General features: G+C 40.7%; 1 protein-coding gene across 1 annotated transcript; it reads left to right on the forward strand.

Annotated features, from left to right (window-relative positions):
• Positions 1-611: 611 nt before the first annotated feature.
• On the forward strand, positions 612-8,141 carry LOC115468080 (interleukin-1 beta-like). The gene is made up of 7 exons (XM_030199603.1): positions 612-658; positions 1,005-1,056; positions 1,704-1,752; positions 2,846-3,059; positions 5,076-5,255; positions 6,530-6,669; positions 7,455-8,141. The coding sequence occupies exons 2-7, from the start codon at positions 1,013-1,015 to the stop codon at positions 7,686-7,688; spliced, it is 861 nt and encodes a 286-aa protein (XP_030055463.1). The 5' UTR covers positions 612-658; positions 1,005-1,012; the 3' UTR covers positions 7,689-8,141.
• The last annotated feature ends 9,922 nt before the right edge of the window (positions 8,142-18,063 follow it).

Raw genomic sequence — 18,063 nt, forward strand, 5'->3', positions numbered from 1 at the left:
TAGTTACATTTGTACCCTGTGCTTTCCCACTCATGGCAGGCTCAATGTGGATTACATATTGTATACAGGTACTTATTTGTACCTGGGGTAATGGAGGGTTAAGTGACTTGCCCAGAGTCACAAGGAGCTGCCTGTGCCTGACATGGGAATTGAACTCAGTGCCTCAGGACCAGAGTCCACCACCCTAACCACTAGGCCACTCCTCCACTTCATTTCTTAACTTCATTTCTTAACCTGTGTTTCTGCTCTTACTTTCAGTACTTGTGAAAAATCTCAGGATTTTTTTTTTTTTTGCTATGGAACACTGATGACTCCCATAGACTTTTAATAGTGATTATTAGAGTTATGAATTGGGGAGATGAGGAAAATGTGCACGTCCTTATTTTTGCGATATATCAGATTGGAAAGTATCCACACTCTTATTTCCTCTTCCAAAGGAAAAACCCGGCCATGCAGTAACAGGTAGCTTAACAGGCTTTTGCAGTTTCACAGTATTATGCAACTACTTCCGCCCTTACCACAAATCACTGGGGAAATTCCTAAAAATGACAAAAAGATTTATAGATATAAAAGGCAGTAAAAGTTGGAAGGGATTCACTTTCAGCCTAAAGGAATAGAGCAACCACTGGAGCAGGGACATAAGCGAAACAAAGAACAGGTTTGTGAACAAGAAAGTTTTTTCTCTGTATGGTTCAGGAGATTTTAGGAAGCTGTGAACAGCTTCCTTTTCATGGCTTTACCTTCTGCCTCGATGTCTTTATCTCAGAAATGGATATGCACAGGGGAGGGAGGGGGTTGCTTTATATTTCCAAAATTGATTATTATAACATACAGTTTTCATTTTATCTTGTGCTACTGGGTAGCATTAATGAGCACTTTGGAAAGTGGGTTATAAATTGCTTTGCTGGTCTACAAGCTGACCAGCAGTGACAAAACATTGAGATGTTTGACAAAGCTGATGGGGATTATTCACATTAATGTCTTTCTTCCATCATTTGTAACAGGTGCAGCCATGGCATTAGTTCCCGAAATGAATGAGATACCTAACTGCTACAGGTAATCATTTGACAAAGCTACAGGCCATTCTTGAGAAATAGATTCTTTGCAGTTGTTTTCCAGACTAATTGTATGCGCTTACTTAATGCATGTATAAGCAGAAGAAATGAGATTCTACCATATCAATCACAAATAAAGAAATAAGAATGTTTGAAATAAATTTACAAAGCTGACAAAGGTACCCCGTGCTATCAGGATAAAGTGAAGCATTCTGAATCTTCCTGAAAAAAAAGACAGAATATAGGTTTAAAACAAAAATAGAAACAAAGACTGCTAATTTAGTATGATCTGTTTAAATAAGAGTTATTTTCCTTTTTCAAACCAAAGTGATTTCTGTAGTACCTCCCCACCCCTTATCCTCTCCTCCAATCCGTTCTGCAATACCCCCTAAACAATCTTTCCATCCTTGTTTAGCTGCATTAGATAAATCACCTGATTACAAACACTTTGTTCTTATATGCACCAGACTACGGGACCTTGTTGCAATAACTGCTAAATACCTCATGTGGATTAAGATAAATTAATTGTTTTCCTCTGCATTTTCACACACACACTGACGTTGTGGCAGTTTTCTCCATGTGAAGAAATGTCAGAGCTGAGCATGCATCAATCAACAAAGAATAATTGAATTATGTTATTGTTTCTAGTGAAATGGATGAACTTTTCTATGAAGAGGAATGTCCCTATTATTTCAAGGTACGAATTTTCATTAAATGTGTTAAAACATTTTCAACTAGGAATTAAGGAGGGGTCAAGCCTTAATCCCTTAAGTGGTCAGCTGGTCAGTCAGATCACCTTTTGTAACTTAGATGTGATTGAAACAAGTCTAGATAAATGCATCCTTTTTTTGTCTTGGGTATTTTTTCCTGTTCCATTATTGCTGAAAGATGTCCTAATTTTGGGCCTGCCCTAGTCCTGCCTAAAACACGCCTCCAACACACCCCCTTACTTATTTGGATGAACTGCAGTGAAATACGTCCTAATTTTGCATTTCAAAAATTGCAATTTAGACACTTTCTGCAGATGGATATATTTTTGGCCATTTTGAGTCATCTATGTGCTTCAAAAATGAGCACCAAACACTATAAAAATTTGGAGGGGTATATTTGGGCAATGTTCATTTTTGAAATTTAATCACAGTCTGTACAAAACATGCTTAAAATGTTATCCTTAATTTCCTACAGATTACAGAGATATAGGTGTTTTAAGTTTACTATTTTTCAAATGTGTTTTTTTCTGAAAAATGCACTTTTTTATTGATAAATTTTTCTCATTTTTTAAAGATGTAATTAGTCCATACTTGAGGTTGAAATCTTGCAGGATTATACAGTTGATATCCTCTATCTTGTGGTTATAAATAAGTCACATACCCCTTTTTCGGTACCTTTTTGCTCAGGAGGTCAGTATTTGCAACAGTACTGTCTTGTCTCCCTTAGCCACATGTTGGCGCTGTAGGCAAATATGAAAATTGTGCACATCTGCGTGCTGAAACAACAAATAGCAATTCTATAAGCTACTCACATTTACATGTAAATGTTTACAATAGTGGCATATAAATACATAAGTTACTAGTGAGTAGACCACAACCTCTGATGTCTCTAGAAGGGAAACGGCTCTTGAGGAAAGCAAGCAAAGAGTGAGTATTGTTGGGGGGGGGAGGATGCATAGCTGAGTAGAGTACAGAAATCTGATCAGAGAAATGTTAGCTGTGGCATTGTTCAGTACAGATCCGGAATTACATCTACTGTGCCAGTCACAAATATGTTCTTGCCTATAATTATCCCCACAGAGCTCCCTCCATGACCTGGGCTGTTCCATGAATTGCTCTGTGTGCGAGTTGGGTATCCAGCTGAAGAACACTAACCAGAAGACGCTCTTAATGATTTTCAAGAAGGCTGTGGTGATCGTGCTGGCCGTGGAGAAAATGAAAAACATAAGACCTTCTGCAAGACTGTTCGTGGATGAAGACCTACATGATATCCTGAACAATGTTCTTGTGGAAGGTAAGGGATCTCACAGCACACTGTATTTATATTGTCTATAAGCATCTCTGCATTTTCACATATCAGACACTACAAGTGGCTTGAGTGCTGGTTCTTCTTTAAGACCAAACATGCCATAAATAGATATCAACGTGAATCTGGGCACAATTTCAGTGAGGCATACTTTTATTTTACCAGCTGGCTAACAAAGCCAATTGTTTCACAAGCCATTTTTATAACTGCAAAAAGTATAATTACAGTAGTAACAGGAGAAAGGTTTTTGCAAATAATGTTGCTTTAAACCATAGATCAGAAGTATTCCCTTACCCACACATTTCTTTGAAACCCTAGAGCAACACCAAGGGGATTATTTTAGAAACTCTATTCCTGTTTTAACATAGTAACATAGTAAACATAGTAAATGACGACAGATAAAGACCTGTACGGTCCATCCAGCCTGCCCAACAAGATAAACTCATTTTACATGATATGTTACTTTATATGTATACCCGAGTTTGATTTGTCCTTGCCTTTCTCAGGGCACAGACCGTAGAAGTCTGCCCAGTACTGTTCTTGTACTAAGTTCTGAAGCTAACGTCGAAGCCCCTTAAAATTTACACTCCAGACCATCCCTATCTATTAAGTCACAATCAGGGTGTAGAAGTCTGCCCAGCTTCCGTTTTGTTTCCCCAATTACCGGCGTCGCCACCCAATCTCTGCTAAGATTCTACGGAACCATTTCTTCTAAACCAGATTCTTTTGTGTTTATCCCACGCATGTTTGAATTCCATTACCGTTTTCATCTCCACCACCTCCCATGGGAGGGTATTCCACATATCCACCTCCCTCTCCATGAAAAAATACTTCCTGACATTAGTCCTGAGTCTGCCCCCATTCAACCTCAATTCATGTCCTCTAGTTCTACCGCCTTCCTGTCTCCGGAAAAGGTTCATTTGCGGATTAGTTTTAGTCATCCAAAGACTGGCATTCAGATGTCCGTATTGCATGGACATCCAAATCCTGATTATATAAAGCCAGGATATAGATGTCTAACACTACAGTATGTCCATATGGCAAGGAGGTGTGGTCTGGGCATATGTTGGGCAGGACTATGGAGGGGCCAAAATATGGTCTTCCAACTCTGATCTCAGAAGACAAAGGGACGTCTATGTCTAAAAAGATGGACATTGTTATTTAGACCTGGCACTTGGCACATCCAGGTTACAGAAAAGTGCTCTGGTGGAGTAGCTCTCCACTGGAGGAATTAAGGCATGGCACTTCTTTAATCCCCCAGTGGTTGCCATCTTCCTCTCTCCCCCAAATGTGAAACTGGCAAGGGAAAAGGGGCTCTCTGACAGCTTCAGAAACCATGGATGTTCTGAACAGATTTCCATGCAAATCTGAGGAGACGTCGATACTGGACTGAGAACCAAGGGACTCCGCTTCAGCTCTTTGTATTTATTTTAAAATTGTGAGCCTTCCAAGGACAGAAAAATATCTACTATACCTGAATGTATAAGAAACCTGCAAGCCTAAAGGCTATTGACGTGGAGTACAATCAGGTACAGTAGGTATTTTTCTGTCCCTGGAGGGCTCACAATTAAAAAAACAAACAAACCACAAACAGTTGCAGTGGGATTCAGATCTAAGCATTAAGTTATCCCCTCTGTTCCGCATAGACATCTATGTGGCCATTTCATAACATGGGCATTCCTATGCTGCCACAAACATGTCCATGTCCCTTGTTTTTCCCTGTTTCATTTGTAAAATGGATGTTCATGCTGGATGTCTCCAGCACATGAACGCCCATGTGTCATGTATTTTTGAACAGGCTGTATGTTGGCAGATCCTGTTCTAAAATACATAAGAAATGGACATCCATATGTGATGTACAGACTTGGGCATCCATTTTCTAAGTTGGATAGCCTTTCTACAATGTAGTTCTAAAGTACAGATTGCTATAGAATCCTCTTTTTATACAATTGAAAAATGTCATTATTTGGTAATCAAAGCTTTTGCAACTTTGCTATTTTTCAGAAGCCATCCCCTTTGAAAATTTCGACTTCACCTATGCGGCTGATTCTGTGTACAGATACTTTTCATCCAGTTTATACAAGATTTCTGACACTTCAAACAAGTCTTTTGCCTTAAATGAGTTCCCTGATTTGGCCCAGCTGGTGGCTTTACATTTGCAAGGATTGAACTCCAGACGTGAAGGTAAGAATCCCTCATAATCTGTGCAGACACGTAGCAGTTACCTACCAGAAAAGGAAAAGGAATTAACTGCATCCTGTATGAAACATACCAATTCTAAACAAAAAAAAAACAGGAAGAGTCAACTAGCCATTCAGATTCCTAGTTTGTGATAGACTGGATGTCAAATTTGGAGGAATCCAAGCATTCTAAATGGAAAAAAGACTGGAGGAGTAGCTTAATTGTTAGAATAGTGGACTGCGATCTAGGGAAACCAGGGTTTAAATCTCACTACTGTTCTCTGTGATCTTGCACAAATCACTTAACCCTCCATTACTTCAGGTAATGATTAGATTCTAAGCTCTCTGAGATCAGGGAAATACCTCCTGCACCTGAATGTTAACTCATGTTGAGCTACTACTGAAAAAGATGTCAGTTAAATTAAATCCACAAAATCTTTCTGACTGTTATAGTTTGGATTTCCTTTTCCTTTTCAAACAGGGCAGTTGATCACTCTGATTTCATAATTTTGGTAGGGTAGCACTACCACTCTTGACTGTACAGTTTGCCAGTATTTATTCAGAGAGAAGAGGAAGAAAGCAGTAGACATCCCATAATCGATTATGAAACCCAATACTGACAATAAACAGTACCATCCAAAACTTGAATTCCACACAGTAAGAACACTTCTCGCAAAACCACTTGTTACTTGATCCTGAGGCATACTTTTTCTGGATCCTAAAGCGATAATTACTTTTAAGATCTTAAATTCTGTCATGGTGAGTTGTTTTCACCTGCCAAGAGGGAGGGGGGGGGAGCAGGGGAGAAAAATTCCCCAGACCCGGTGCTGGCAAGCGTCTTCCTGCCGCTTCTGGGTCTGTCCTCTCCTGCTCCAGTGTGCCGTCCAGGACCCAGATGATTACATTAAAGCGATATTGCATTAATGCAATCATCCGGATCCTGACTCCCGGCACATAGGAGCACTGGAGCAAGAGAGGACAGAGCAAGGGAGCTGCGCAGCAGTGATTCAGAGACAGAATGGTGTGGGGGTGTGGGCAGCGGCAGTTCAGTCCTGTCCCAGGCCCGGCTGTGTCTCTCGGTGGCCCTGGCTGTATTGCACCTTCCATGTCAGTTCTAGTTGATAAGAAATAAATATGGGTTCATGCCATGTTCCAATTCATCACTGCATATAACTCCACAGCATCCTTTCAGTGAATATTATAGGAAATCTGAGGCTAGGAGAGATTGCAGTTCATGGTTATTGATTGCCTGCTCATCTTGTGTTTTTGTTCCTACAGTGAAATTAAACATAGCTGTATACAGCTCTCAGCCTTTTAACTCAAGCAACCGCAAAAATCCAGTTGCATTAGGCATCATGGGAAGGAATCTCTATTTGTCATGTGTCATGGTTGGAGGTCGTGCACAGCTGCGGCTGGAAGTAAGTGGGCAATCACTAGTGTTTTAGAATTTGTATTTAGAAATCTGTATGATCATTTCCACAGAACAAATTTGGTTATACTGCATATTCATTCTGTTAATTTTTAAGTCATCTTTTTTGAGTAAGTGGAAGTTGTAGATGTATTTTCTTATGTGCCTCCTTAAAGCTTTTAAAAAAATTATCATTGTGGGAGGTGAGGGAAGTTTTTGAAAATTCATTTACCTATATTCATTTTCCAGCCTTAATACAAAGGGGATCTTTTACTAAGCAGCGGCAAACAGTGGCCTTAGTGAGCCCTTACATGGGTTTCTCCCGCACACTAAGGCCATTTTTGCCAGGGCCGTAAAATGATCAATTTTACATTTTTTTGTATTAATGGCCATGAACTATTGTTGCCATTAGTGTGCGTCCATTAAAAGAAATGTATCGTATGATTGCTTACCACCACCCATTTTGTAGGCAGTAAGGGCTCAAATGGTAATCCTGCGCTAACAAGCTAGCATGTGTTAATATACCTGCACTAACTGATTAGCACAGGAATGCTTCCTGACACACCCCTCCAAAAATTATAGTAACATTTTTTAGCACTTGGATTAGAGCATGCTATAATTGCACTTAATTGCAGCATGCCTGAGTGTGTCCCACTGTATGCTATTTTAAGCTGTTTTACTTGTGCATTAGTGCTTAATGCAGCTTCATAAAAGGAACCCAAAATGATGCAATTATAAACCAATTATGTTGTAAAATCCTTCCTTTCTAACCAAAACTTTCCTTTTTTCACTTAGGAGCTTAATCATTTCATAAGGGAAATCAGAGATGATTCATTACTGCGATTCATATTCTTCAAGTCTGACCGTGGTTCCAGCGCCTCAGCTGTAACAACCTCCACTTTTGAATCGGCTGCCTGTCCCAACTGGTACATCTGCACCTCCCAAAGAGAGAATGAGCCTGTCAGTATGGCACAGTATCAAGAGCAGTCGGCTATCATTGACTTTAAACTTATTCCAGACAACCAGTGAAAGCCTTATAAGAATCATTTATACCCTGTTTGAGACAACAACTAAGAACTGTGGTGCATCAGACAGTTTCCTTTTCTCTGTGCACTATTATTTCAAACAATTACTTGAGATATATACAACTCTTCTCTTCTGTCCATCAGCTTTTAGAACATAATAGCCATACTGGGTCAGACCAATGATCCATCTAGCCCAGTATCCTGTTTTCTTGAGCATATTTCATTTTTGTGGTTGATTACAAAGGACCTATGTTTGACAAATCTATAAGGAAATGCTTTCTGGTTTCCTTAATTATTTAGAAAACTTCCAAATGGAATTCAAATACTTCCATTTCAACCACAGAAATGATCCAGAATACGTTGTAGTCAAAGTAAGTCTGTTTCAGACGTTTACAACTTTTATTTTAAAAGATATTTTTGGCAGTTCATGGTAACGAGCTTGGGGTTTTGAACCATCAAGAGACGCATCAAAGTTTATATTTTTTTACTATCATTGTTTATAATTACTGATTATTTTATTACAAAACTTTATTTATTTATTTATTTATTTATATATTTAGTTATGTATTTATTTATTTATTCATTGCATTTTGATATGGAAATACAAATTAAATGTATACTGTAGTTCGAATTCTGTTAGGGGGTCTTTTTCTAAGTTGCACTAGTGTTTTTAACTCATGCTAAAAATCAGCTGGCACTAAACGCTGAGACACCCATTATATTCCTATAGGCATATTTGTGTTTAGTGCTAGCTGATTTTTAGCACGAGCTAAAAATGCTAGTGCACCTTAGTAAAAGACACCCTTAATTAGTTATAATTGCTAAGTTAATATTGTTCTGCCCATATTGCATGGAGCAGCTTGTGCTGTCTGATTGTGACAGATTACATGTTTGTATATTTATTATGATATGTATATGAATCAGATCCCTGCATTTCTGTGGTCCTCTGTGACTAGCCCTTATAAACTCCTGTGTTCTGTTTTTAATTCTCCCCTCCTTCCAATGGCTTTCTGTGAGGAAACTGAGAAAGAAGGTAGCTGTACTTAGGTCTTAGATCCAACGTGTAGAGGGCTTGCACTGTCCATGCTGAGGCGGTAAACTACTGCTTGCTTTTCCCTCTCAGCAGTGGCATCGCGAGGGCAGCTGACACCCGGGGCGGGTCGCCGCTGCGCACCCCCCCCCCTCGGGTGCAGCGCGACGCTCCCTCCCCCCTCCGTAGCGCAACCCCCCCCCCCTGCCCGTGAAAACATACCTGGAAGGCGGTAGAGGGGCGGGTGGGCGGGCCAATCCGCTGAGAGCACGCCGCTGGGAGGGTGTCGGCGCCTCGCTGGTTCCTTGCTCTCTCTGCCCCGGAACAGGAAGTAACCTGTTCTGGGGCAGAGAGAGCAAGGAACCAGCGAGGCGCCGACACCCCCCAGCGGCGTGCACCCGGGGCGGACCGCCCCACCGCCCCCCCTTCCTATGCCACTGCCTCTCAGGTTTTATTACCTGTGAGGTTGTGTGGCTGCTATGTGACAGTACAGTTACCAGTGCTGCTGCTGCAATTTCTGTTAGTCCTGTGTTTCAATATTCAAATTACCAGGCACTGACAGTTTCTCTTCTCGGGGAGAGGGGCTAATCACAGACAGACTCATTGTATATGTACAGAATCCCTAATCCATTGCAATGCCACTGTAAGTGATTTGTTTTATCTTGTCATCAAGTGGATTAAAATAAAGAATGGAATTAAGGATTGCAGTCAGTTTTTGGTAACTAGCAGCCCCAAGTTTAGGTCTCTGAATAGACTTAGTATATAACACTGAGTTTAGGAACAGACTCAGTACATAACTGAATTGAGTTCAGAAGAGATATATTTATATAAAGTAAATTAATTTAATGCACCTGTATTTAAGATCATTTCATTATGTTCCTGATTTGGCACTGATATACTAAATATGAGAAGGCTGTGTAATTTAGGGGTCCTTTTACTAAAGTATGCTAATGATCAGAAGCGTAGCTAGTTGGGGCACAGGGGGAGCGGTCGCTCCCCTAAAGAGCTGTTTAGAAAAAATGGTGTCTATGCACCTCAACCCAATAAATATTTTTTTTCTGCTCCCTCCCGAGTCTTTAATCTTTTCCTATCTCTTCTGCCTGTGCTCTCCCGTCCACGAGGTCACTTTTACTTCCCGAAGCGTTCTCCCTCCAGCACCGGCGAGTCACAGTCAGCCTTCTGCCAGCATTGGGGCCTCTCCTCAGGCTCATTCCACCTCTGCAGAAAACAGGAAGTTGCTTAGAGTAGGCGGGATGCACCTGAGGAGAGGCCCCGATGCTGGCAGAAGGCTAACTGTGAATTGATTCGCCGGTACAGGAGGGAGAAGGCTTCAGGGAAGTAAAAAGTGACCATGCAGACGGGAGAGACAGGCAGAAGAGAGGGTGAAGCCAATTTGGGTAATCTATTTCCACTCCTCCAATCCCCCCCCCCCCCCCGCGCAGCCGTTGTTGCCGTTCGGTTCAAAACAAGAAAACATGATCTGCTGCATACACGTTTGTCAGGAGTGCTGACAACGTTGTCGTTCTTTATTGTAATTTGCCTTGGGAAGCCTGATGTTAGTTATAAAGCTGATAGAATATACTGAAATTAAATGGAAGTAGAATTAAACTCCCCTTTCTTTGGGGCACATGGAATCACATCTTCATCTGTTTTGTAGACGTTTACCTTTTAGATACACAAATGGATTATTCTGTTTTGAACATGTTTCAGGGGCAAATATTTTGTTTCATGCAAATCTCTTTTGTTTAAACATAAATGGGCTATAAGCCCCTAATGCAGTCCATTTGTTTTCTTATATTTTGTTCTTATGATGACATACTGTGCCAAAACTGAAAACTCTTAACTCTATCTGGTCAATAATAAAAGGAACACTATCCACCCTAAAAAAGTTGTTTTGTGGCTGTACATGAGGAATTGTGATATTGAATAAATAAGTGTATTTTTGTGTCCCTAGTCATGCATCCTACCTTTATATAATCCTTTCAAGAAATCCAGTTAATTGTTTAACATTAGTGGAACATAGCCACAGAGGCATGGTGTGGTTGCATTTTTAATATGGTAATACTAGGACCCAGCTAAGGAACAAGTTATTTTGAGTTAGTCATCACTGGACCAAACTTGCTTTCCTTGTGCCATCACTATCCAACAGGATAGGCAGTGTCTTGAAACGTGGAGGATAAAGGATTTTTTTTTTACATTTATATCACACATTATCCCAAGCAAAGTCAGATTCAGTGTGGCTTACATATAACACATGCTAGAGTGTCCCTATAACCAGCCCCTCCAAATGACACACTAATTACGATTTATAACAAATTACTACTCTTTCTATGAAAAGTTATTCTGTTATAATACTTTTTCTGTGTACATCCGTATACTGCACAAATTGACATGTTTGAAAATATAAGTGAAATTAAATACAAATGCTACCAATAATAAAGAGTGACAACGTGGATGAAGCAACTCATAGGTTTGCTTTCTTTCTTTTGAGAGTATGGAAATGGCAGCTGTGCGGGGAAGGGGAAACTGAGACTGGTCTAATTGGTTTTAACATTTTGACGTCACTTGGTCTCCTGTCTATTAAAACCTCATTGGAGCTGCCAGAGGATGGACTGTGGGAGCAGGCCAGGGAGATATGTGGCCCTAAGGAGGATGGGGAGAGCTGAAAGAGATGGGGAAGAAGGTTAACATGGGGAGAGAGAAGGATATAGTACGGTAAATGCTGGACAAGGAGGGAGAAAGACACAGAGTCAATACTGGACAGGGAGAGGGTTGGGACATTGGAACGCAAAGAGGCAATGCTAGAAAAAAAAGAAGAAATGGGGACACAGGCCACTATGGAAAATGGGGAGAGATAGGGGCTCTACTGAAATGGAGGGGGATAGGGACACAGAGGGGCACTACTGGAAAGGGGGGGGAAGGAGATAGGGATACAAAGCGGGCACTACTGGATATGGGAGAAGGAGATAGGGACATAGAGAAGGCACTACTGGAAAGGGGAGGAGGAGATAGGAACACAGAGAAGGCACTACTGGAAAGGGGAGGAGATAGGGACACTACTGAAGGGGGAAGATGGTAACAGGGGTAATGCTGGGAAGATGGGGACACAGGACAATGTTAGAAAAGGGAGAGGTGGGGACACCAGGACGGCAGATGCTAGAAAGGGGAAGATGAGGAGACCAGGTAGGCTTGTGCTGAAAAAGGGGGGGGGGGAGATGGGGACACAGAAAGGGCAGATGCTGAACTTGGGGGCAGGATAGGGACAAGAGACACAGAAGGGAGATGCTGGACAGGACATAGTGGTGCAGAGGGAAAAAGGATGGTGCACTTGGAGACAGATGTAGAGAAGGAAATGAAGAAGAGAAGAGGCGAGAGAAGAAATGGAAAGGCCAATCTGGAAAAAGAATTTGTAAGGCTGACTCATGGAACATGGAATAAAAGACTGGGACCAGCCAAATTACCAGACAACAAAGGTAGAAAAAATTATTTTTATTTAATACTTTGTAAGGACTGAGATGCACCTGCTTTGTAAAATGTACATTTTTTTCTAATTTTTATTTTGCAAAGTACAGGAGAAAATGATTTTCTGTCTCTCTTTTTTTTTTAACCAGTATTGCACTGTTTAGTCTGGCTTCTTTGAGTGTTGGGGGGGGGGGGGGGGTCTCTATTTCAATTTTTGTTGTTGTTGGGGGTTTTTTTTGTGGCTCCCTATTCTGCATTAGATTGGTAGCATGGAATGTTGTCACAATTTGGGTTTCTGCCAGGTGCTTGTAACCTGGGTTGGCCACATTGGAAACAGGATACTGGGCTAGATGGACCATTGGTCTGACCCAGTATGGCTACTCTTATGTTATATAGATGAGGGTCTGTCCATGTTCTGCATGTGTGACTGAGGTGAAGGATTCTGCTAGCATGTAGTATCTGTGTAGGAATGTGTAACAGTGCAGCTTGTTCCAGTTTCCCAACAGTAGGTATATTGGTGCTCCAGAGCCCAGTGTAATATATATATATATTAGGGTTGTTATGGTGTGGTAAGTTTTGTGTTCTAGGGCAGTTCTGGAGTACCCCCTTGCCAGTCAGGTTTTCAGGCTATCCACAATAAATATGCATGACATTAATTTGCATATACTGCTTCCATTACATGCAAATCTTTTTCATGTAGATTCATTGTGGATAGCCTGAATACCTGAATAGAAAGGGGGTACTCCAGGACCACCTAAGGAAACACTTCTCTAGGTCCCACTGTAATATTTCTAGCATTGTCTTTTCATAGATGGGTTTGGGCTGTTATGGTGTGGTAAGTTTTCAGTATAGGTTTTGGGTGTCTTTTTGCAGGGGTTTGTGTTATTTCACAAAGTGTCTAGCCCTATTTGAAAGTAGGCTCTGGGGCAAGGGCCACCTTTGGTGGCCCTTGTCACCCAAAATAAAAATGCTCTAGTGTTCTTCACATCCTGTAGAGTCACCACACAAACAAAAGCCCATCTCGATTTAAACAAGGTGTCTAGCAGTGGAAGGACTGGGTGTGCTATTCCTGAGGTGATGGTCACGATTTGAATATTTTTATTTGAAGTTAAGGAGACAGGTTGCCTGCTCTGCCAGTCCAGGGACCTCTTCTGTGTCCTGCCTCCTGATGTAACTTACTGTTTCTTTGAAGGCAGGACGTAACAGAGACAGCCTGTATTAATTGTTGCCCACCACAGTCCCTGAGCAACAACACAGACACTGCAGTCTAGCTGACACCAACTGGCGCCTATTTTATAAAAGTCTGATCCTCCTAAGATCAAAGCCTAGCTGTCTCTGCTAATGATTAGTACATGTTAAATGCTACATAGCCCATTGTATACCTATGGGCTGCATGGCACATAAAACACACTAATTTGTTAGTATGCACTAAATCCATTGGTATGGTGCACCTGTCATGCTACACTGCCTACTCAAAAATGTAGGCTGAGAAACTCTGTGTCCACAGTTTCACTTGCTGAAGTGCAAGCTGATTCAACTCACAGATCTACTTGCCAAAAATGCAAGCCAAATCCAATCCCAGAATATGTTGGTCTGCTACTTTTAGCGCCTCGCTGCCAGAGATTCCTGTCTCACTGCCCCCTTTACTCTCAGGGTGAGGAAGATGTAATCCACAACTTCCTCAGGTACTTCAACAGTTTCTCCGGCTCCTGGCCTCTTTCTCTGAAACTCCTGGAGTCTTTTGTTAGCACTCAAAGTTCCTCATATAATTCATCCATGCAAATCTCATGCAAATGAATCCAGTCTCTTCCAACTCTCAGCTGTTCAGTTTTAAACCTCTTCTCCCTCCCAGGAGTCATTTGACTATTCCCCAGAGGGTCAGCCCTGCCCTTGCCATCTCCCACGTAGTCTCTTCTATCTGACTACAGCCACCCCAAGCAAGGTTCTGGGACCCCCCCCCCCCCCCAAATGTAATAGTAGGGACTAGACCCAAGTAGTCTTATGGTAAAGGTCTGAAACTACCATCTTTTCTCAGAAGGATTTCTTTCCCAGTGATAAGATATACACTTTATCATAGCACCTTAATAACAGCTTCTCTTAGTAAATATAGCAGGAAATGGAGAGTATAATATAATAGGTTCTGATGAGAGAACCACTGTTCCTGGGATTCTGGGCTGAATTTTAAAGCTTACAAGAGGCAATGTGGTCATGTAAGAAATAGATAGCTGTGTGACTAGTGGACTTGAATATTACTTGTTAACTTGCCTGCCTAGTGTGAAGGTGGCAGATCTCATCCATCACTTAGATGTGATTTTAGACAGTGCTGCAGAGAAGCCAGCTGTCATGCTACATGTGGGTACTAATGAGATAAGGAGGTTCTGGAAGCCAAATTTAGACTTTTAGATAGAAAACTGAAATCCAGGGTAGCAGTCTCAGAGATCCTCCTTATTCCACAAAGAACCCTAGAGGTAAACAGAGCTCCAGAGTATCAGTGCATGGATGAGGCAATAGTACAGGGAAGTGGGTTTTCTTAGGAAGTGAAAAAAGGAAGAGGCCAGTGCACCACTGACAATAGAACAGTCCAAAGAGTGCATACAAAATTACCAAAATTAAAGCAAATGTAATAAACAAAAACAGAGCTCAGTGTTTGAAAAAAAAAAATTTAATATAAATAAGTCACATAAAAACCCAACATGTTCCACCAGCAGGCTGTATCAGAATTGAGGTTGCATACATGTAACTGATTCACTGGAATTCCATCAGGGGCAGAAGAATACCAAAACCCCATGAAGAAAACAGCAATAAAAAGATAATGGGAAGTGGGCCGATGACTCAAGAGAACAGGACAACAGTCTGGGATCTCAAGTAAATTTATTACATATATATATTTATTTTAGATCCCAGACTGTTGTCCTGTTCTCTTGAGTCATCGACCCACTTCCCCACTGTCTTTTTATATACATATAACTGAAACATATATAAATATTAGAAAACAATGCATAAAAATCATGAATATTGTGAGGAGCAAAGAAACTACAAAGCCCAGAAGGCAGTGCAGCACCAGAGAAATTCGGAACTAATGTCACCTGCCTGTCCTGCAAACAACACACAGTTCAATTATCCCTCTGATATGTAGTCGTGTGAGCCGAGGTTTACTGTGTGCAGCTCACAAAAAAGCAAAGTGAACATAAACAAACATCACCCTGAGAAAGGTGTTACCGGATGAATGCATTAAAGATAACTATTAATTTTTGTGAAAAGAATCAATTTGATTTACATCAATTTGAAGCCACAAACTCTGGTAAAAATAAATATATTATTTATTTAGTGCAAATTAATGATTACATTGCACCTAGTAATCTATTATCAATAATACAAGTGGTTTTAAAGCTTGAATGTTGAAAATATTATCAGTGTTTAAAGTCCCTACTGGATCCAGTATTACATTCTAAAACTATGTTTCCTTTTTAATAGGAATCACTACAATTTGCAACAACTTGGGGTAAGTACCTTACATAACAATCAGCAAGTTCTGCATAAGTTTTCCTAATGAACTTTCACTTTACAATTTATATTTTCTTTTTCCCCTACAGGAATTCCTTTTCATGTAAGTATTAATTTGTAATATTCCAGACCAATGATATAGTCAAGGAATAATTAAACCTATTTTTTAAAAAATTTTCTTCCTTCCTGTCCCAGGTTCTCAGTTCCTTGAAGCAAAAATAGCCATATGGAGTAAAAGCAAATTGTCACTCTTTTTAATTCAAAATTCCATGAAAGTTTCTTTTCTCCAGTACTTAGCTGAGTTTCCTGCTTTCTTGTCTCCAGGAACAATTCATCTGTCTTGAATGACTCACTTGAACTTCGTCCTAAACTTATTCTATAAAGAAAATAACAGGAGAGATTCTACCTCCCTGTAGTGTGAGCATCTATATGTGAGCCTGCCTGTCGCTGGCACCTGGACTGTATTCTACTATAAACAAAATAAAATAAAGTAAATTTCCTTTGTCTATGTTCCTGACTTATTTTATTTAACTTTTAAGTTTAAATCCCTAACTAAAGAGCAGTTGCTGAATTCACAGTTCACCACTGACCATGTCATTCATTCACACACAGTCAGACTGAATTCACTTAGCTCTAAGAGGTTTTACTTCAGTTAACTCTTTGCTTTTCACTCTTCCAAACTCAGATGATTGTTACACTCATAGTTTGTCAGTTATTCCTTCCTCATACACCCAGACACACTAGGAAACAGGTCTTCCCTCCTCTGGATCCTTCGTTGCTCTCCTTAACTGTTACTAGGCACAAAAACTAACAGGAGTAGTGCAGCCAATCAGGAATCTCTATTTGAGACCATATTTCCATACAGAGATTCCATTTTATTCTCATAAAAAAATAATACCTTAAACTCTCGTTTGTGGATTTAAACCATATGAGTCAGATCAGAGCCATACCCTGACGTTTACCCTCTAAAATGTTTCACTTAAAATGACCCCCAAACACCTAAACTGGACCATTCCAAAAATGAACTAATCTGCATAGCATCTAAGCAAATATAACCTTATGGCCAGCCAATTTAATTACATGCAATTCCTTTTAAACCTTAGTTTTAATACTTTTTAACTTCTCAGGTGTCAGTGCAGGTCTCTTTTCACTGTACTGCATATGTGTCTCAGAGCCTCCCTCAGCTCCCAGATGCCAGGTACTAAATAAATAAATAAATAAATTCTTCCACTGGTTACACTAAGAAACTCCAAAGCCCAGAAGGCAGTGCAACATCAGAGAAACCAGTAACTAAGAAACTACAAGGCCCAGAAGGCAGTGCAGCAACAGCAGAGGGATCAGGTGAAGGGAGAAGATTCTATGCAAGAAAGGGAGGAGCCGGTGGTTGATTGGGAAATGGAATCAGATGTGGGAGGGAAGAGGCCCCTAGATCGAGAGAAAGGGAAGGACAGAATGGAACTGGAGGAGGTGGAAGGAGAGAATGAGGAGGAAATGGAAGTACTGGTGGAGGGCTGTTAAAGTGAGTTATGAACTGAACATGAGAGAGTGAATGAAGACTTGGTGGCTTGACCCGGTGGTTGGATGTCAGGAGGATTTGTGCTGACAAATGAGGGAGGTGGGTCATTAGGTCTAACAGTGAGAAAGTGATTTAGACCATATTGCTGTGGAATTGAAATGTATTGAAAGCACTGCTAAACTGAACTGTGTTTAAAAGTTGGACTATACCGGGTAGAGGGGGAAGGTCTGGGAAGACTTAAAGCAGAATAGAGGTATTAAGAAGATAATAAAGCACTTCTAGTGAATCTCCTGTTTTCCTGAGACACTAATTGCAGACCTTTAACCCTGGGAGTGGATGGTGTGCGATGCTGAGAAGGAAGAGACTGTGAAGGAGTTGTGAGGATACAGCGGGTGATCCTGACAATATACATTAAAAACAAAGTTGAAATGTTAGGTTTTTATGGGGCCCTTTTACTTAAGCTAGGCACGTGCTAACAGACAGCAAATGCTAAAAGCTGTGCATCCTATTTTATTCCTATGGGACACATGGAACTTAGCCCACACTAATGTCTGTTAGCATGGGCTAAAATGCTAAGCTTTAGGATTAGGGCCCTCTTTGATTTATTTATGATATGAAAAAAAAATTTCAAACACAGAGCTCTGCTTTTGCTTTTTTGTTTGGAAATTTTGTACACTTTTTGTTTGGATTTTTTAATGAGCAGCATTTTAGGAAAGGGGGAACTGATACTCTGGAGCTCTGTTTACCTCTAGGATTCTTTGTGGAATAAGGAGGATCTCTGAGACTGCTGTTGCGCCGCTGCCAAAATACATCGCCGGCGATCTATTTCACCGGCGACGTTCGATTATGCCCCTTATGGCGGACTGC

Source organism: Microcaecilia unicolor, chromosome 4 (genome assembly GCF_901765095.1).
Source record: "Microcaecilia unicolor chromosome 4, aMicUni1.1, whole genome shotgun sequence".
NCBI lineage: Eukaryota > Metazoa > Chordata > Amphibia > Gymnophiona > Siphonopidae > Microcaecilia > Microcaecilia unicolor.